The 18,468-nt window shown below is 36.1% G+C and overlaps 2 protein-coding genes across 3 annotated transcripts in view; one reads left to right on the forward strand and one right to left on the reverse strand.

The window, feature by feature from the left end:
• The window catches only part of Mat1 (CDK-activating kinase assembly factor), a 242,377-nt gene that overhangs the window by 214,986 nt on the left and 8,923 nt on the right, over positions 1-18,468 (reverse strand). Inside the window, exon 2 of one of the 2 annotated variants that reach the window (XM_067098835.1) lies at positions 7,391-7,473. The exons of the other annotated variant lie outside the window; for it this stretch is intronic. Coding sequence (XP_066954936.1) covers positions 7,391-7,445 — 55 coding nt within the window. The 5' untranslated portion in view covers positions 7,446-7,473. The remainder of the gene's footprint in view (positions 1-7,390; positions 7,474-18,468) is intronic. 2 annotated transcript variants of the gene reach the window in all.
• Positions 1-18,468, forward strand: part of LOC136835374 (discoidin domain-containing receptor 2-like) — a 153,493-nt gene that overhangs the window by 58,170 nt on the left and 76,855 nt on the right. The window contains exon 2 of the mRNA XM_067098834.1: positions 14,226-14,851. Coding sequence (XP_066954935.1) covers positions 14,779-14,851 — 73 coding nt within the window. The 5' untranslated portion in view covers positions 14,226-14,778. The remainder of the gene's footprint in view (positions 1-14,225; positions 14,852-18,468) is intronic.

Below are 18,468 nucleotides of genomic sequence, written 5' to 3' on the forward strand. Positions count from 1 at the left end.
GCTTGCAAAATGATGAATGTCGATTTTCTGTGAGGGCATACCAATCATATCAGCAGAAGTCGCTTTTACTATCACGGTTGGTAACCTTAAAAGCCTTAATAAATTCTCCATAGGAAGGACTAAGGATGACAATAATTTCGACAAGACTAAAACCGCAGGAATTGTAAAACCACTACTATCCAATGCTACTCATCACTAAACATGGGGATTTAATAGAATATTCTTGATAAAACTCTTAAATTCCTCTACACGAACCAATGAAATTGCAGGCATCCATCAAAGAGAGGCTGAGATCTGAAAATCAGCGCAGAGTCTGAAGCAGCAACAAAGCCACAATAAACTTTCCATTCAGAGGCGCCAGTACAATAATCCCTTGCAGCCAGCGGAAAGAGAATGAAAATCAAAGGGTGCTTTGATCTGTTTCAAAGGAATATTGCCGCAGGGGCTCCAATCATAAATTCCCAAAGTATTGTGATACTGTTTTACCTCCAGGTATTAAACCAACGCGGCCAAGATCTCCCCCGGCCTAACCAAACACACATACCTTAATGCATAACTAAAACTTCCATGAATTCTTTATTCGTTCGCCCAGGGCCTGAACAAACAAAGCTCTAATATCCATAAATATTAAAATGATAAAAATATGGTACACCTTCGTTTGGATGACATTTCAATTCATGTATGAAAATAAAATATAAACAGAATCCCTATGAATGTCAACCCTATTTCCAGAACAATTGAAAAGAATTCCGGCATCCATATTTTTTTAAATACTAAATCCAGGAGCGTATGATTCGAAACCAATAAAAATTCTTGATTTATGAAGCTATATTCGGCCTGACCCCTCACCACATCTCTCAACCTAAGCTCAGTGCAATCTCTGTATTTCTGTGCCGTTCAAAAAAGAAAAAAAAAGTCATAAATACGGATGCAATAGTAGCCCATCACGTGACTGAGGCGCTAATACCATATTGGGTAATTGTATTTTTTCCTATCTTTCTCTCCCGTTCCCTCTCTCTGTGGTGGTTAGGAAGAAGGTTATGGATGGTGCGAAATTGTCTGGCGGGTAGGTTGTTAATAAACTGTGGTTAATACCTACTGAAAAGTAAACTAAGCCCTTGAGCGAAAATATTAAATACAGAATATAGCTCTTGGGGCAAGAGGCCGTGCCAGCACAAAGCTGGCGTTATTCTAAAACAAGAAGAAGAACAATAACAAGCTTGAAGACCTTATTTGAACGGAGCAACCGCGAAAATTCAGTCAAAGACACTTCCATTGATGGATGACAACTTGTGGTTCAGTGGTTATTAACCTCGCCTCACCAGGAAGACCCGAATCGACTCCACAAGTGGGCAGGCAACACCATGACATTTAACAACATGAGAAAACTCGACAGACATATATATATATATATATATATATATATATTATATATATATATATATATATATATATATATATATATATATATATATATTATATATATATATATATATATATATATATATATATATATATATATATATATATATATATTTAATGTTGACCTACCTGGTGCTGTCAGGAAAACTCTGAATGACAACTGATAAACTCTCTTTCTCTCTCCCCTAACACCCCCTCTACTCTCTCTCTCTCTTTCTCCTTTTAAGATAGTTGCTTCAATTACATTGCCCAGCATTTTTGACATTTTATATTTCATCCTTTCTCATTCCTCATTCCTATCGGGGCTGAACTTGGACTTAAAGTGCATCGGGAGTGTCAATATTCATCTCAGTGACCTCGAAAGCTATGGATTAGACACCAATATCTGTCGTTTTCTGTTATTTTTACATGTCACCCTCTTCCCACTCCACCCACTATGGTGCCAGTGAAGTCTTACTCCCACAGCATTCTTTCCAGATAGTAAGTCACATGTATGCCGAAATGAGGAATGATAAACCCGTAGAGTTTATTTAGTTACTAAGTCTATGGGCAGAACCAGCCCCGTTTCAGGGAAGCCCTTCCCACCCTCACCCCCTTTGGTGATAGTGGTATCTTACCCCCACAGTTTTCTTTTCTATATAGTAAATCATAATTATGTAAACCAAGTTTGGTTGAAATTGTTCAATGCGTTTCAGAGTTATGCTGGAACATACACACACACATACATACATACATACCTTACATCCATATATATATATATATATATATATATATATATATATATATATTTATATATGTATATATATATATTTATATATGTATACATACATATATATATAATATTATATATATATATATATATATATATATATATATATATATAAAAATATATATATATATATATATATATATATATATATATATATATATATATATATATATATATATATATATATATATATATATATACATACATATACATACACACACACACACACATATATTATATATATATATATATATATATATATATATATATATATATACATATATACACACACACACAAAAAATGCGATGTAAGGAATTTTGGATAAAACAAACTGTTACAGCTGACGGTGCCTAAACAGCACCTAAAGTTATAACTGTCGCAAGTGTAACACATTCTGTAGATGTCAGACGATCAAATCCCAACTGAATCTGTACTTGAAAACACCTGACGAAAGAGTTTCATCCACCGTAACTGGGAACCGTTTCTTAAAATTGAGATACATTGCGGAAATAATGTTTATTCTTAATATCATTATTTTAAATTGTTGCTTAATGGAATTTATTATTATTATTTATATTTTTATCATGCAAATGGATAGAAAGGAAACAACGACCAAACCTAGGTACAATTCTCGTAGTTTTCTGAAAAAGATGTCCGAACTAAAACTGATAAGTGTGATGTTATCAGAATTACTTTATATAAATTCTAAAAAAGCTCATTATGTTGGTGTTACTGTTTTTATTTTTTTAAAATATTGCTATTATAAATAAATCAATCCTAACCTCACGAAACAACCAAAAAGCTCATATACTTTATTTGCAGTAATCCACAGAATATATATATGGAGTATTTATATCTGATTAATTCATATTTAAGAAAAGACAAAAGTTTCAGAACAAAGAGAAGTGAATAATAAAGCTATCAACTAGTACATAAATACCATAAAAACAAAATATAAATAAGACATCAAAAGATGGAAATTTTAATCAAGTGTAATGTAATTGTGAAAGTGATCAGATCACGGTGACTAGATTTCACTGAGTACTCAACGATAATTACCTTTAGTAGTTCTAAGAAATATCGGTGCAACTACAAGTTAAAAAGTTAAGTATACTTTAGTTTAAAAAAACCACTGAGCTGATTAACAGCTCTCCTAGGGCTGGCCCGAAGGATTAGATTTATTTTACATGGCTAAGAACCAATTGGTTACCTAGCAACGGGACCTACAGCTTATTGTGGAATTCGAACCACATTATGACGAGAAATGAGTTTCTATCACAAGAAATAAATTCCTCTAATTCTACATTGGCCGGTCGGAGACTCGAACGCTAGGCCAGCAGAGTGCTAGCTAAGGACGATAACCACCGTCCAATGAGGAACTAGTGCAACTACAACGTGAGCAATCAGTTCCATTACCATCATTACAAAAGCTTTGCATGCGACAAAGGAACAATATTGGTATTTTTCCAGGAAGAAGAATTAGTATTAGTAACCGTTGCCATCATCATATTAATTACTAGGAGAATGATTAGCTTTCAAAAACAGTAATAAAGCTCATAAAAAAGCAGCATTGTCAATGCTGATCTGGGTTTCTGAAGAATGCCTTGCGGGCTGTTTTATAAGCAAGAATCCGTGCTGGCATAATGCCCCCTCAATCTTCAACAAGAACAGTGAGAAAATCATGGCACCTTCTTCCTCTCTTGCATCTCTCAGAGGAGCCGATCAGCGAGATCACTCGAGGCATTTCATTCCCCTCTAACCCGTCCGTTCTCAGCCAATCAATCAATCAGTCAATCAAATAATCCAATATAGAACAATCCCCCTTCCTGGTGAGCCTTGTGAGGCTTCACTTAAGGAGTCTGCCGCCCGCCCGCTACCTATCTCATCTGAAAGCCTCAGGTTCCTCCCCCCTCCTCATCCCCACCCTCCCCACCTTCTCCTTCACCTCCACCTCCACCTCCACCTCCTATTCACCCATTCAGCCGGGACTCCTTGTCCAAATATTCAATAAATCTGCTCCGCTTATCTCGTTCAAATATCTCAGAGACTTGAATACCTCCCACTCTTCCTCTGACTACCAGTCGCCTCCCCTTCCTTTCACCTCCAACCACTCTCCCTTACCCTCATCTTACCGGATAGGGCCATCAAAACCTCTTTTGCGCCTTCTCAGGGTGCTTGGGCGTCTCTCTCTCTCTGCTGCTTCACGCACCAATGTGCGTGGCACATGTCGCTCATGCTTGGACAGTTATTACGGGCTATTTCTGCCTTGCAATGATCTTGCTTGTGAAAGCAAATACATAAATAGATAAATAGATTAAATTAATAAATGTTGGCTACTTTTGCCTTGCAATGATCTCGCCCGTAGCTGAAAGCAAATGAATAATTAGATAAAGTAAATAAATAAAGTAAAAAAAAAAAACTCTGTTTGAATGAGTATGTTCTCAAAGAGAATGCGTTTGAAAGGCACTGAGACAGTCATCCTGTGAAGCCCTTTCAACGTAATGATGAAGAAGCACTGAGTCGGCAATCCTGAACTATAAAAATAATTTTCTCCACTACAAATAAGGAAGCGAAAACATACTGCTTCATTGTCATTTCTGGTGTTACTAATTGGTTACTTCCATTTTATTACTGACAATGAACAGCAAACTTCCCCACCTCCCTTTTCTCGGAGTCAAAAATATATGTCATTCTCTAAACAGCACCAAGTCTGTCCTGACTGTTTATTCACGTTCTTTCTAATAAAACCTGAGCATCTGATATCCTGACGCAGAACTCTATCCATTACTGCACTTTATACAAGATACTGTTCATCTGGATAAAAAAAAAATGAATAACCCTTATCTCAAAGTGTGGTCTGATTTCTTATACACGCAACGATCTTGCTTGCATCCAAGCTCGTAATTTCACGTGAAGATGTTTGTCAAATTAAAGAAAATCTCGTACAAACTCCAACTAAGATTTTCATTCCTCCACCACTCTAACAGACCTTAAGCTAGATGGGTAATCTTTATTTATGGATTCCCAGCAGCTACGCACTAAGAAAATAGTTTCGGCATCATGATGAGACAGAGATACTTGCCATTCTGTTCTCACTAATGACTAGGCATGCCTTTCCGCTAGATGACGCGTCTGTAAAACGAGGCTATATCAGTAAATCTTCTCGAGAGAGCTCAGGGTAATGGCGGCTATTTCATAATGGATTACACAGATATTCGTGACAAATTCAAAACAAAGTCCAGTATTAAATGCCAGTGGTTCTCTTGTTAAAATTTGGTAATTTACCAGAATAACGTATGCATATATTTAATTCTTAATAAAAGTTCAGTAGTGGAAGGTAATTAAGTCTGGAAAATGTAGGCTGCCAGTGAGCTACGCTTTCTTTTTTCTTGGACAAAATCATTCCAAATATTTGCTATTGTCGTTACTAACTACTGGGATTTCATCGACGTCATTTCTAACAAATCTGTACCACTAATCAGTAAAGTCGACAGAAATGTAGGATTAGCGGGCACTGCATCGCTCTCGAATTACAAGCAATGATTCAACTGAAATCGGGAGAACGTGTCGTAGTAAAAGATAATACAAGAGAAAGTTTGAGTTGTATTCTTTTCAACAAAAATCTGTGGCAATTTAGTTTCAACACCAAACATAAATACTTTCTAAAATTATGAAAGACCTTGCCGAAAAAAATTAGCTAAATGGGAAAGTGAAACCAACAGTAAAAAACTGATTAATACACCTATAAAATGGATAGTCATTATTTCCTACATTATCGTAACACAGCACTGTACGTCTTCTAAGATAAGACATTTTATAGAAGTGATTGGCCTGTCAACAGCTCTACAGTATGGTGGTTCTTGTGGGAATAAGTTTTAAGTGTGGCGGGTGTGGGGAAGATTAACAGAATCAGGAAAATCATGTTTCCCTTCATGTTACGTAAACTAGTAGGAAGATGTCAAAAGTGAGCCAAAGAAAATATGGGGGATATTAATAGTGAAGATTAATTAATTAATTAATTAATTAATAATAATAATAATAATGATGATGTGAAAGTGGGCAAAGGCATAATAATATGATATACAATAATGATGATGATCATGTGAAAGTGGATAAAGGCATAATAATACCGTAAAAATATTAATGGTGATGACGATGATGTGAAAGTGAACAAAGGCACAATAATAATAAATAATGATGATGATGATGATGATGATATAACAGGCGACAAAGGCATAATAATACTATATAGAGACATAAAAACGAATAAAGAATGATATTAATAACAATAATAAACCACTTGAAGGCATACGTAAATTATGAACAGAGGAAGGGGCAGTGGCATGTACATAACACGGTAAGTGGCCGGAGGGCTCCACCCCTTCAGCATTCCATAAAAGCATATGGCCACCTTTTGCAGCAAAGGATTTGCATTTGACCATCGGAATCTCTTGAAATAAAGCTTGTTGATAAACACGCACATATACAGGCGCGCGCGAAACACACACCCAATATATATATATATATATATATATATATATATATATATATATTATATATATATATATATATATATATATTATATCATACATACACAGTATATATATATATATATATATATAATATATATATATATGTTAAATATATATAATATATATATAATTATAAGACCTATTCTCACTGCAATTTTTGTGTTAAAAGACATAATGATAAAACTACAAAACACTGCAATTTATGATATAGCATAAACTTGAGGTAGATATATATATATATATATATATATATATATATATATATATAATATATATAAATACATAAATATATATATATATATATATATATATATATATATATATATATATATATATATATATATATACTGAAAACACAGAGCAAACATTTATGATCACGTGTGTGAGCAACTTCCATGTGAACAACTGGAAAATAAAAAAAAAAGGGTAACAAAGATCGTAAGTCAGTGCAACACAATCAAGAATCAAGACGAATTAAAACATGAAAGCCAGGGTTATCTCGAGGCCTTTTTTCTCCGAGGGGCTCAACAAAAGAGACGAGTGTCTCTCAAAGTACGTTGATTAGCCGAGCCACAAAGACGTGAACGCCTCGCTATCGGGACCTCGTAAACAAGACCCAAGAAAGAACTGTATGACAATCAAACAAACGCTTCAAGGAATACTCACCCTTCCTTTCCCTCCCTGGCAAAACACTCTCGTCTCTGGCATCGCGGCAGACCATCTTCGGGACCACAAAGGGCGCGATCTTCCTGAAGGGAGAAGAGAAGGGTAGAAAAGATCTTGAAGTATAGACTCCTGGCGCTGATTTCTCCCACAGATAACCTCCTTTCGCCCAATAACATCCACAAAGTTATCTCAGTCTCGTAATACACCAGTATGATAGGTCGACTGCTGGCACTACTCACACACAATCTCTCTCTCTCTCTCTCTCTCTCTCTCTCTCTCTCTCTCTCTCCCTCCTCGTGGAGTGCTCTCCATATAATTGTTCTTCCTTTGTCCTCTTCTTTCCCTATTTAGGGGATGGACATCTTCTGGCTCTGGTGCCTTTTTTTTATTTTTCTTACCTTTTTTTACTTTTTCACTTTCTTAAGCTTCTCGTAAGGTTATTGACTTATTCGCTCGTAGACATCGTACATACCTACAGAATGTGTGTGCCTTTGTGTTGGGTCTGTGTATAATTGCTCTGTTACTTCTGATGAACTGCCCAAATCTTATAAAATAGTAATAATAATTGGCAGTAACAAAAATAATAAAGATGCCTCACAGAGGTCAAGTTGCTAAATGAACAACGATCCAAAAGAGAAACTTTGGAAAAAAAAGAAGTGCGCTTGCAAGCCTTGATGTGGCTGACAGTTACCAGATACACGTACGCAGGGGAGTCCCACACGCTTGCCTGTATACAAATCGAATGCCTCTGCACAAGCATGGATTGCTAAGTGGCGCACTAATGCGGCTGCCGCGGAGGAAGAAACGAGCATTAAACTCTATTTTCTTTATGCCATAAAAGGAGGTCCAGGAAATTGCCAGACCTCGCCGGGGGCTATAAAAAAAAGAAGAAGGAGGGGGCGGGAAATTGACCCGCCGTTCGCACCATCGGATTGTCGTTGTCACACAACAATGTAGCACGCTTGCATGTCCTTGGGGAGATGCTAGGGGAAGGAATCCTGGGCGTTTCATTATCACATTCCGCTTTCGGTTTATCTAAAGCCGGATGCCCATACAACAGGCGGAGCGACTTGCGAATTGGCCCGCGCAATTCACGATGGGGGTTACAAGTACGTTGCAGTCTCCGTGTGCATGTTCACTGGAATAAACGGCTAAGCTATACCGTGCGATGGACAGACAGCTGTTCAAGATTCATATCGTTGAAAGAAATAATTTCGTGTTGTTAATGCAATGCATGTATCTTGAAATAATGTTGCAGTATGCCTGAAATGACTCTTAAAAACAGATACCGATGTTCTAATTCATAGTGTTCTTGTATCATTCTATAATTACAAAAAGAATTTTGCAATCCTGACTCTATCAATAGACTGAAAATAATGAGACAAATGAAAGTTTAATTAACTAAAAACAGTTGTTCCAAAATAGTAAGACTGAGAAGCAATCACGGAAACGGTAACAGCCAACAGAGTTGGCAAAATGATTGCACAAGTGGGCTTGCAGCGTCACCGCTTAAAATAAGCTTTTAATGGAACTTTAGAATAGATTTCATGCAACATATCTTTCTCTTCCATCTCAATAACAACACAAAAGAAGTTTGGGAGAGGCCGTTACTAAATCAGATGTTGGGCCATAAAAATTCTGAAGCAAACATCAACCCGAGCTCAGCAATAAACACCTTGAATGTGGAATCAAGTTTTATGGTCTCTACCAAATGAATTCATCTGGATTAACAGAAAACCTTTCCAAATAATAGCATCTGGAGACTAGCCTGAAATACAAAGTATGTAAACCAACTATAAATCTACCGAAAGAGAACGCAACGAAACTGTTTTAAATGCACAAAGTAATACAAAATGTGATACAAGCAAGAAGAAGAAGCACTATAACAAAGCACGAGAATCTCAGAGCGCAATGGAATCTTTTCCCTTGGAAAACAACACCTGTTAACCGTGCAGCCCGCACCAGAAAAGAGCCTTGCGGATCCCAGAAGTAACGCTGACCTGATCTCATCAGACCGTGGTAGCCAGAACCAGTCCTTTGGTTTTACTTAAACACACAAATACATGTGTTTAGGCCATCCCCCTCGGCATCATCGCCGCTGAGGTATGGGGTATAAAGAAAACCATCGTCCATTACCGCCAACACTGCAGCGCCAATGCCATCCCTCGGCGTGTTTTACGGCTTGATCCTTGTGATTAGAGCGCCTTTAACGCCAACCCCTCGCTAGTAAGACGGCGATCAAGCGCCACGCTGCTCCTAAACAACATAAAGGGAGTTCATGAATCCTACATTAAGACACCGGAGGTTTCAGGAGGTTGCCATTTCATCCCCGTGAATGTCTATTGGACCTCAAGATATGTCGCATCTCCCAGACATGATGCTATGGGAGACGGTTTCATTTCTCTCGCTCTACCTTGTGATCTTGAAGAGGGATTAACAGAGATACAGGGGATTCTCTCTCTCTCTCTCTCTCTCTCTCTCTCTCTCTCTCTCTCTCTCTCTCTCTCTCTCTCTCTCTCGCAGATATATTTTACTCAAGTTTAATTTCTTGTCAATGCCGAACATCTAAATTGCCGATTCTTGGGAAATAATAACATCCTCTACATCTGTCTATTGCTGGTGGCCTTCAAGAGGGGCTAACAGGATGTCTGAAAAGAGTCTTTGATTATCTGAAAATTCTTTGAAATCTTGTATACAAAAAATTTAGAAAAAATGTAGTTACCTCCCGCCATAGTTACGTTACATAAGGAAAAGTTATGGGAAAGGACGGCTTTCCTAAGGGTCATCGGTGAGCTCATTTATCGAGCTGTTGTTGTCTATAAAAGTGGTTGGTGTGGGGGAGAATGGCATCTTTTTATATGGAGTCTGCGAAGAATGCAGTCATAACGACGAAGTATGGAGACATAAACAACAGTTTATGTACTGAGGAGAAATCTTCATAAAAGCTTGAGCAATATTGAACGTCTTCTATGCTTGAGGGAATGCTCGTCATCCAAGATTTTGCTTTATGTAAGCCAAAGCTGTGTTCATTAACAAACATAAACAAACAGCAATATAATGTGTTGGACATAAATATATGCTTTTTTGTTCACATCCACGAACAAGCGAAATCCCACTCTAAACGGAGTGGAAAAAAGTTCTGTCGATTAATTCTTGCTCGGTTAAAATGAACTGTGAAGAAAATAATTAATGATTTAATTTTTTAGCTAACAGATCATCATTATGGGTCTATGCTAAAATAACATGGACAATTAAGTACAAGATGCTCTAGAATCTTTGTACCTTGTAGAAGTAAGAAGTAGTGGTCACGAGTAACTGTAATGCGATGTTTGACTAAATTGTCCAAAAACTTTTGGTATAAAAATAATACCAGATATCTCCAACAGAAGGCACAGAATATCAGTTTCGAACATGAAATATAGTACCACTTTCGATTCACATTAATATTAACCTACAAATTAAGAGTCGTCGGCTGCCTACCGCATGAATAGCTACAGTCCATGACCTTAGCCATACAACCTAATAGTCTCAGCATCGTCAAAGCTTCGTGCAATTCCTTATCTAAAGGACAGGTCAGGCGAAACCTTTGAAGATGGCTACAAGGAATCTTAAGAGGTCTCTTTTCGCCTCACTAAAACCATTTTTGCATAAAAAGACTTAAGGCAACTACTACTCCTCTCCGCAGAGCAGTCAAACCTAAGCTTTATATTCCATTTCAATTACTTGGCTGTTATTATAGCAATGAAATGAGTTTAACAGTATCATAACAAAAACGCTGAACTTCCAGTTAAAAGCGTACCAAAATTTTTCTGAATTAATTTCGTGTAATTTAGAAAAAAAAAAAAAATGCGATACGGTCAGCGAAGTCTTTCCTGAAACTTTGTCAGCAAGCTATTACACAGATATGTCGAGTAAGCATTATTTTGTTGACCACAGAAAAATTCAATATCTGAACCTAAAAGCAATTTCATCTTTCTAGCAACAAGTTCATGAACAAACTCAGAATAAACTTAGTCTTTAACCTCTGATGGCATTTGGTAATTTTCGGTGAACCTCAGATGGAGGTTTCTCGCAAAGAGCATCATGAAAATAACCCTCTAACATTACGTTGATAACCTATCACAAAGTATACGCTTGCACTAATGAAGAGAGCAGCAGGCTAAGGGCGTGAATTCCTTAGCCATTTAACAGCTTTTCTCAGCCCAGGGATTCATGTGTGTATCTGATATCAGCTTCACGTTACCTCTTAGGGAATGTCTACGTCTCCTGCTGATATTTGCTGTGAGACAAGACAGAGACCTCTCTGTTATAGGTTACTACTTTAAATCTCAGCTAATTGACTTCCCAGTGGTGTAAGAAGTTCAAGGTACCTCGAAACGAAGTAAATAAATAAAAACGTTTACGGGCGAAGCTACATCAACAACTTATGTTATCAAAAGCCTTAGATAATTTGCACCTATTACTGCTGTATACAAAATAAACACGGCACTGCGCTCTTCCTAAGATAGCGTTGTTTCTATACTGAGTGATATTTGATGCAGATTATCTATCGTGGGCCAGAAATAATAACTGTTTATGCAAGAACTATTATATGGATAACTAGGCTGAATCTTGCTGAAAAATAATATCCTTTTAGGATGCTGTCATCAACTGCGGCGTGTGCAACACTACACTACCAGGGTTGACGTAACAGCGAAGCATAGTAATAGATCCTGATGTTTTTGGTCGATTAAAGATAGACGAGTTTAATAGTTTGGGGAAACTCGTCCATAAACTACGAGAGTGAACATTTCTCCTAGTGTAAAGTCTAGAGTGACACAAAACTGGGGCTAAATATGTCTCAAGCAAATGTAGGTTCTCATTTATTGGATTTTTTTTTACGTTATATTCACCAACATACTGTACATACGTGATACAACAGTACATATGTACACACACACACACAATACAAATATATACATATATATGCATATACATATGTGTGTGCACTATTATCATTACAAGGAAAGGTACAGCCGATGCTGAAAAAGCAAAACACTACAAACCCAAGGGAACCCAAACAAGGAGCGCAACCCAATATACTAAAGGAAATTTAGAAGTAAAACGAATAAACTATTTAAAAAATAATCAAGAAAGACAAATAAAATATAATTAAGTTAATTAAAGAAGACAAATAGTAAGTAAACTATGAAATGAGACTTATATCAACTGCTCAACAAAATACCATTTGTGCTACGTTTGAACTTCTTACGTTCCAAAGGTCCAACTTCAGGATTAGAAAGATCATTCGACCAGTTGGTCAAACAGGACTAATATTTCTAGAAAAGTGGGGTACTAAACCTTACAGCAGAAAAGCCAAGGCTGTAATAATCAACTGCATATCCAGTTTTACGTGGTGGATAATAAAACTAGGAGAGATCTTCATGCTGAAGATAAGAATCAATACTTATCATACAACATATACAAAGAACCCGCTGAACGGCGGGGAAAGAAATTCAAATAAAAATCAGACATAAAATTTAACAGAACTCAAGCTCTTGTTCAACATTCCGGATGAGAGCCACCTACTGAAAACCAACCAACCATACATACATACATATATATACATATATATATATATATATATATATATATATATATATATATATATATATTACTGTATATATATATATATATATATATATATATATATATATATATATGTGTGTGTGTGTGTGTGAAAAAAAATTATTATAGAATGAAAAGAAAATCATACATTCACAGCAAGCTTGTGGTCCCCAGTGTTTGACCAACATGGACGTAAGAACGACGTTAGGTACCTCACCCTTTTTGTTTCACCGGAGGTTAATGAAAATTCCCTGTCAAGATTAACGACAAGGATAATCATGCTAGGATCCACTGTATTGATTAAACGCAAGGATAAAGCGTTTTATGACCCTGGGTGGGGCGATGTGTGTGTGTGTGTGTGTGTGTGTGTGTGTGTGTGTGTGTGTGTGTGTGTGTGTGTAGGGGGTAGAATGAACGAATTCCTCTAAATGAAGGAAACGCCTTTAAAAGCAAAATGGGAGAAACAGCAGAAAGAAACAAAGCATATAAATACCGTATAAATAAAAAGACAAAATTTGTTATTAATTCAACAGAAACTGTAAAAACCGTTTTTACGAAAATGACTGACATACTCGAATTGCAGCAGCAATATCCGCCTATATATATATATATATATATATATATATATATATATATATATATATATATATATATTCAGCATACGTCCTTTCCCCTTAAAGGTTGTGGCTTGCCATTCAGGTCTTAAAACGTGGGCTGAGGTTGTTCCCTTATGCCGTTTCCCATCCTGGTTGCAACCCATCACATTAGACTAATTACTAAGTACATAATTCCCTAATGAGATCAACAGCAGTGCAATACGTTTTCACTTTAACTTTTAAATGTACATATAAAAAGTAAAATTTTATGTCCCATTTAACCAGGTCCCTCTTCTTTGTGTTTCGTATTTAAACAGAATGGTAATGGTATCGGAGTGCCTCATACGAATCTTGAAAATCTTTACGTTCAAAAAGCACTATCAATTATAAGCTAGAGTTGAATAGAAATAAACTTTTACTTTAATGCATTGGGCATCCATTAACACTAACTAGTTACTAATGGCATCGGGTCATTTCTTCTTGCACAATGCTTCTTCTCTCTCTCTCTCTCTCTCTCTCTCTCTCTCTCTCTCTCTCTCTCTCTCTCTCTCTCCAACATAAAAAAAATACATTCATCTCTGCAAAATACTGAGCCCTACAGTAGACCTAATACATTTTCTCTTCTTTTACAGATTCAAGCTCCAGCGACAGGACACTGCCACATGTAAGAGGTATTCGGCATCTCAGGAAACTATCCACATCGATATACTGTAGAAGAGACAAGTCAATAAAACAAACTCAGGAAATTCCAGCATTATAACATGAGAGCTAAAACGTCATGTCTCTATGGAACCAGATTCTTGTTGAAAGTTTAACAGAAAGTCGTAGTAACATCAGTAGCTTTGAGACACAATAGTTATCAATGCTTATTCAGGTTACATAGGCAGACAATTCAAATCACAAAAGTCAATTCAGATCTTACTCCCTAACCCTACTTACAATAAAAAAAATTAAAAAGTACGCTACAACAGGTAACACACCTCCGTTGACTTTCTGATCTGAGCAGTAAAACATGGAGTTAAGAACATAAATCTGAATAAATGAAAACACTATAGAAAATATAATACAAGTGAAAACAGAAAAAGTAATACAAGTGAAAGGTGATTCTAAGAATAAAGTGTTGAACAAGAGGGCAGATGAAAGCTAGTAGTCAGATTCAAATGGGATGAGCTATCATCAGCCATCATGGGGCCTCCAACGTTGTTGCTTCTGCTCTTGCAGATTCTCTTGTTAGTCACCGTTCGAGCTCTTCAAACGGGTGAGTACTTTATGTGTTGTGTTCCCTTATAAGAAATGCTACTCCTTATTGGCAAAGTTTATCATCGCCAATATCATCCTTTCAAGGTTAAGTACACAAAACCTATTTACCGTCCCCTTCAAAAGATATATATCATCTGTGACCCCTTGACGGAAATATACAGCTGGATATTCTTTATTTTAGAAGGAAATTGATGGTATATCGAACTACAGCCCATCTTCCTTACTGCAGCAAAAGACCTATGAATGTATCAGAAGGATAAGATGGCAATGAAAGTCATATCTAAAACGTTTGAAAAAACGGGTTCACAGGTTAAAGGATTCGGTTGCTCAGGTAACTTTTTCAGAACATAGTAATACTGAAGCTAGATAATCGTTAATTCAGTACTCAATGGGCGAAGGAACTTTCCCTAAAACTACTAGTTAAAGAGATTATCGGGTATTATAAAACGCTATCAAGTTCAAAATGACACTAAACTTAGCATGCTATTCAATGGCCCAACACCTTATACAATTAACCCTTTCAATTCCTAGAATGTCTACGATTTAGATTTTGTGATGTAATGTTGATCAAGTCCGGAAAATAGTTTGGAAGTGAACATAGCCTATAATACAAAGATATTGTCCTCTCGCTGTGAAGACGTCTAATACCTCTGTTGATACTATAGTGAACGACTGATAAGAATGCACAAAGTCGAATGTAGTCATAACATATTAATAATAATGACAATGACTTTTACGATCCAAATGTGCGCCCATGGCTAAATTTATCAGAAAACTGACAGCTAATAAACGATTTGAAATGGTGTGCATAACAATTCATATTGTGAAAGAAACGTCTTTACAATGGCTCTCTAGCAACACGTTTGAGTATAAACCATGAAGAGTAGAGGCATGTTTGACCAATGTATAAAATAATAACAGCAGTACCTGGCTCTCTTCAATGGTTCAGAGCCACCAGCATTTTCTAATGGGCTCTTCAAAAGACAGAATACCATTTTGGCGTTATTTACCACAAAGGAGTTTCACTTTAGGGATTTTAATACCACAGTTTATCTGTCGTCGGCCGTTCTCCTTTTTCATCTTTTTCAGATTTGTAATTCAAACGTACTGCCGCAGACACTCATGATAAATGTAGCCATTGTTAAAATGAATGGAACCATCGTAATGGAGGCCAATAAATACTGGCCTTAATGTATTCAGTAAAGCGCGCGTATGTCCGAAATCTGTGGTAACGCAGGTTGTCTTAGGTGAGACACACGAAAATGCAAGAAAGGATGCGAGCAGTAACTTTTCATATGTCATGATGATGAATAAATTCATTCACATATACAGAGAGAGAGAGAGAGAGAGAGAGAGAGAGAGAGAGAGAGAGAGAGAGAGAGAGAGAGAGAGAGAGAATTTTAAGGCGAAATGTTTTCAAAAGGACATCAGGTTTACAAAGAACTAAAATCTAAAATGGCATTCAGAAAAAGAGAAGCAGTCATTTGCCATGCGTGAATAATGGAACATAATATAAAGATTGTTTAGTACACATAGCTGATTGCTACTAAAACCTGAAACATACTTTAAGAACACAACGTGAGAGGCAACAAGCCAAAATAAGGCTCGAGAAGTCAAGCTCAAAGGACTTATTAGTTTACAGTAAAAGAAACTAGTTTAAGAAAGAACACCGAACTGCACAGTTTTTCCCCAGCAAATTTACAAACTTCCTGCCTCTCTCAATTAAAGGCGCAAGCACCGCAACAAAACGAAGTCGTATAAATTTAAAGGAGACGTTTTTAAGTATTCCTTAAATACGAGATAAAGAGCATTTTATTGCTCCCTCATTATTTAAACTATAGCAGCGATCAGCAGGCGTGAGGTAAGCGCCGCAAAGTTATGGCCGCAATTTAAATTCCGCCCCGGTGCAAGCAATGCTTAATCTCGCTTTGAAGAGATGCTGAAATATGCGCGCGTGGCATTTTTATTTTTGGTAGCTTTCTCGTGGCTGACACCGCACACAGCCATTATTTTGCATATTACTTCCCCCTTTATCTTGGCGGTTTTTCTGCGGCTGAATTCAAAGTTCGCAAGAAAAACACTAAATATGAGGCCAGTGTCATGCCAGACTTACGGCTACATATAAAATCCTTAGCCTCGAGAACTACTTAATATTGAGTTTCTGATTTTAATGTCTAAGACCTTTTCTCATTACTCTTTTCTTTAAAGAGATATGGCGGAAAATGTTTTCAGTAAAAACTTTAAGACCTTTAAAAATCTGATTAACGTATTTTTCAAAAATGCAATGACTGAAGATAAAAGAAAAGCACAGGAATCTTGCAGTATCACGGGAATTCGAACATCCGATAATATTAGCAAACACTAAATATAAATGCTTGACATTTAATACGTTTCCGAAAGGCGACAATTTCTCTCTCTCTCTCTCTCTCTCTCTCTCTCTCTCTCTCTCTCTCTCTCTCTCTCTCTCTCTCTGAGGAAATAAGAGCCATTGCAGGAGTTTTCAACAAATTCAACAAGCTGGAATGCTCCCTTTTTTTCGCGCTAGTGATCATGTTCATGCGTATGACAGTCGTGGACAATATGGCAAAGGGTGACAAAGGAATGTGGGAATGACAGATGGATATTTGAAAGTGAGTGCAAGGATCAGAGATTTTTCCCCCCCATGAAATTCGGGGATCGAAAATCAAGAATTAATTATAACTTTCGTATTGGGAACAAACACATTCTATACATGTTTGTTTATTTAATATAGAATATAGAGTATATATATATATATATATATATATATATATATATATATGTATATATATTATACATATATATATATATATATATATATATATATATATATATATATATATATATATATATATATATATATATATATATATATATATATAAAATCTTAAGCCCCTTCCATTACGGTTGGGCCTCGGAGATTATCAACCGCCGGTTCCCATTTAGTCTTAGAGATGAACACGCTAGTTCCATTCCCTTCAATACCCTGGCTGCAACCAAGCACAATTACCCACTACTAAGATCAACAGATCACAAAATTTCAGGAAACGACCCAATTCGATTCACTCTTCCCCAGAGGATCGATCTCTGGTTTCTGATGGTGATACACGGGAAATCTTGACTCTTTAGTCACACACATGCACAAATACAAATACAAACACACAAACGCACACATACATATTTAATATATATATATGCATATGTATACTATATAAACATATATATATATATATATATATATATATATATATATATATATATGTTATATATATATATATATATATATATATATATATATATATATATATATATATATATATATATATATATATATGTATATATATATATTTAGACAAACAAACGTGTATATCTACACACACACATGAGTTATTATATATATATATATATATATATATATATATATATATATATATATATATATATATATATATATATATTAAACCTAAATTGTATCTTAACCATCTTAAAACCCTGGAAAAAGCGGAAGAATGCTTTTGGCGTGATTGCAAGACTCGAGATTTTCGGAAGCAGCAATTAAACTTCATCAAAGACGAATTACGAGACAAAGAGGCCTGA

Source organism: Macrobrachium rosenbergii, chromosome 55 (assembly GCF_040412425.1).
Source record: "Macrobrachium rosenbergii isolate ZJJX-2024 chromosome 55, ASM4041242v1, whole genome shotgun sequence".
NCBI classification, from domain to species: Eukaryota; Metazoa; Arthropoda; class Malacostraca; order Decapoda; family Palaemonidae; genus Macrobrachium; species Macrobrachium rosenbergii.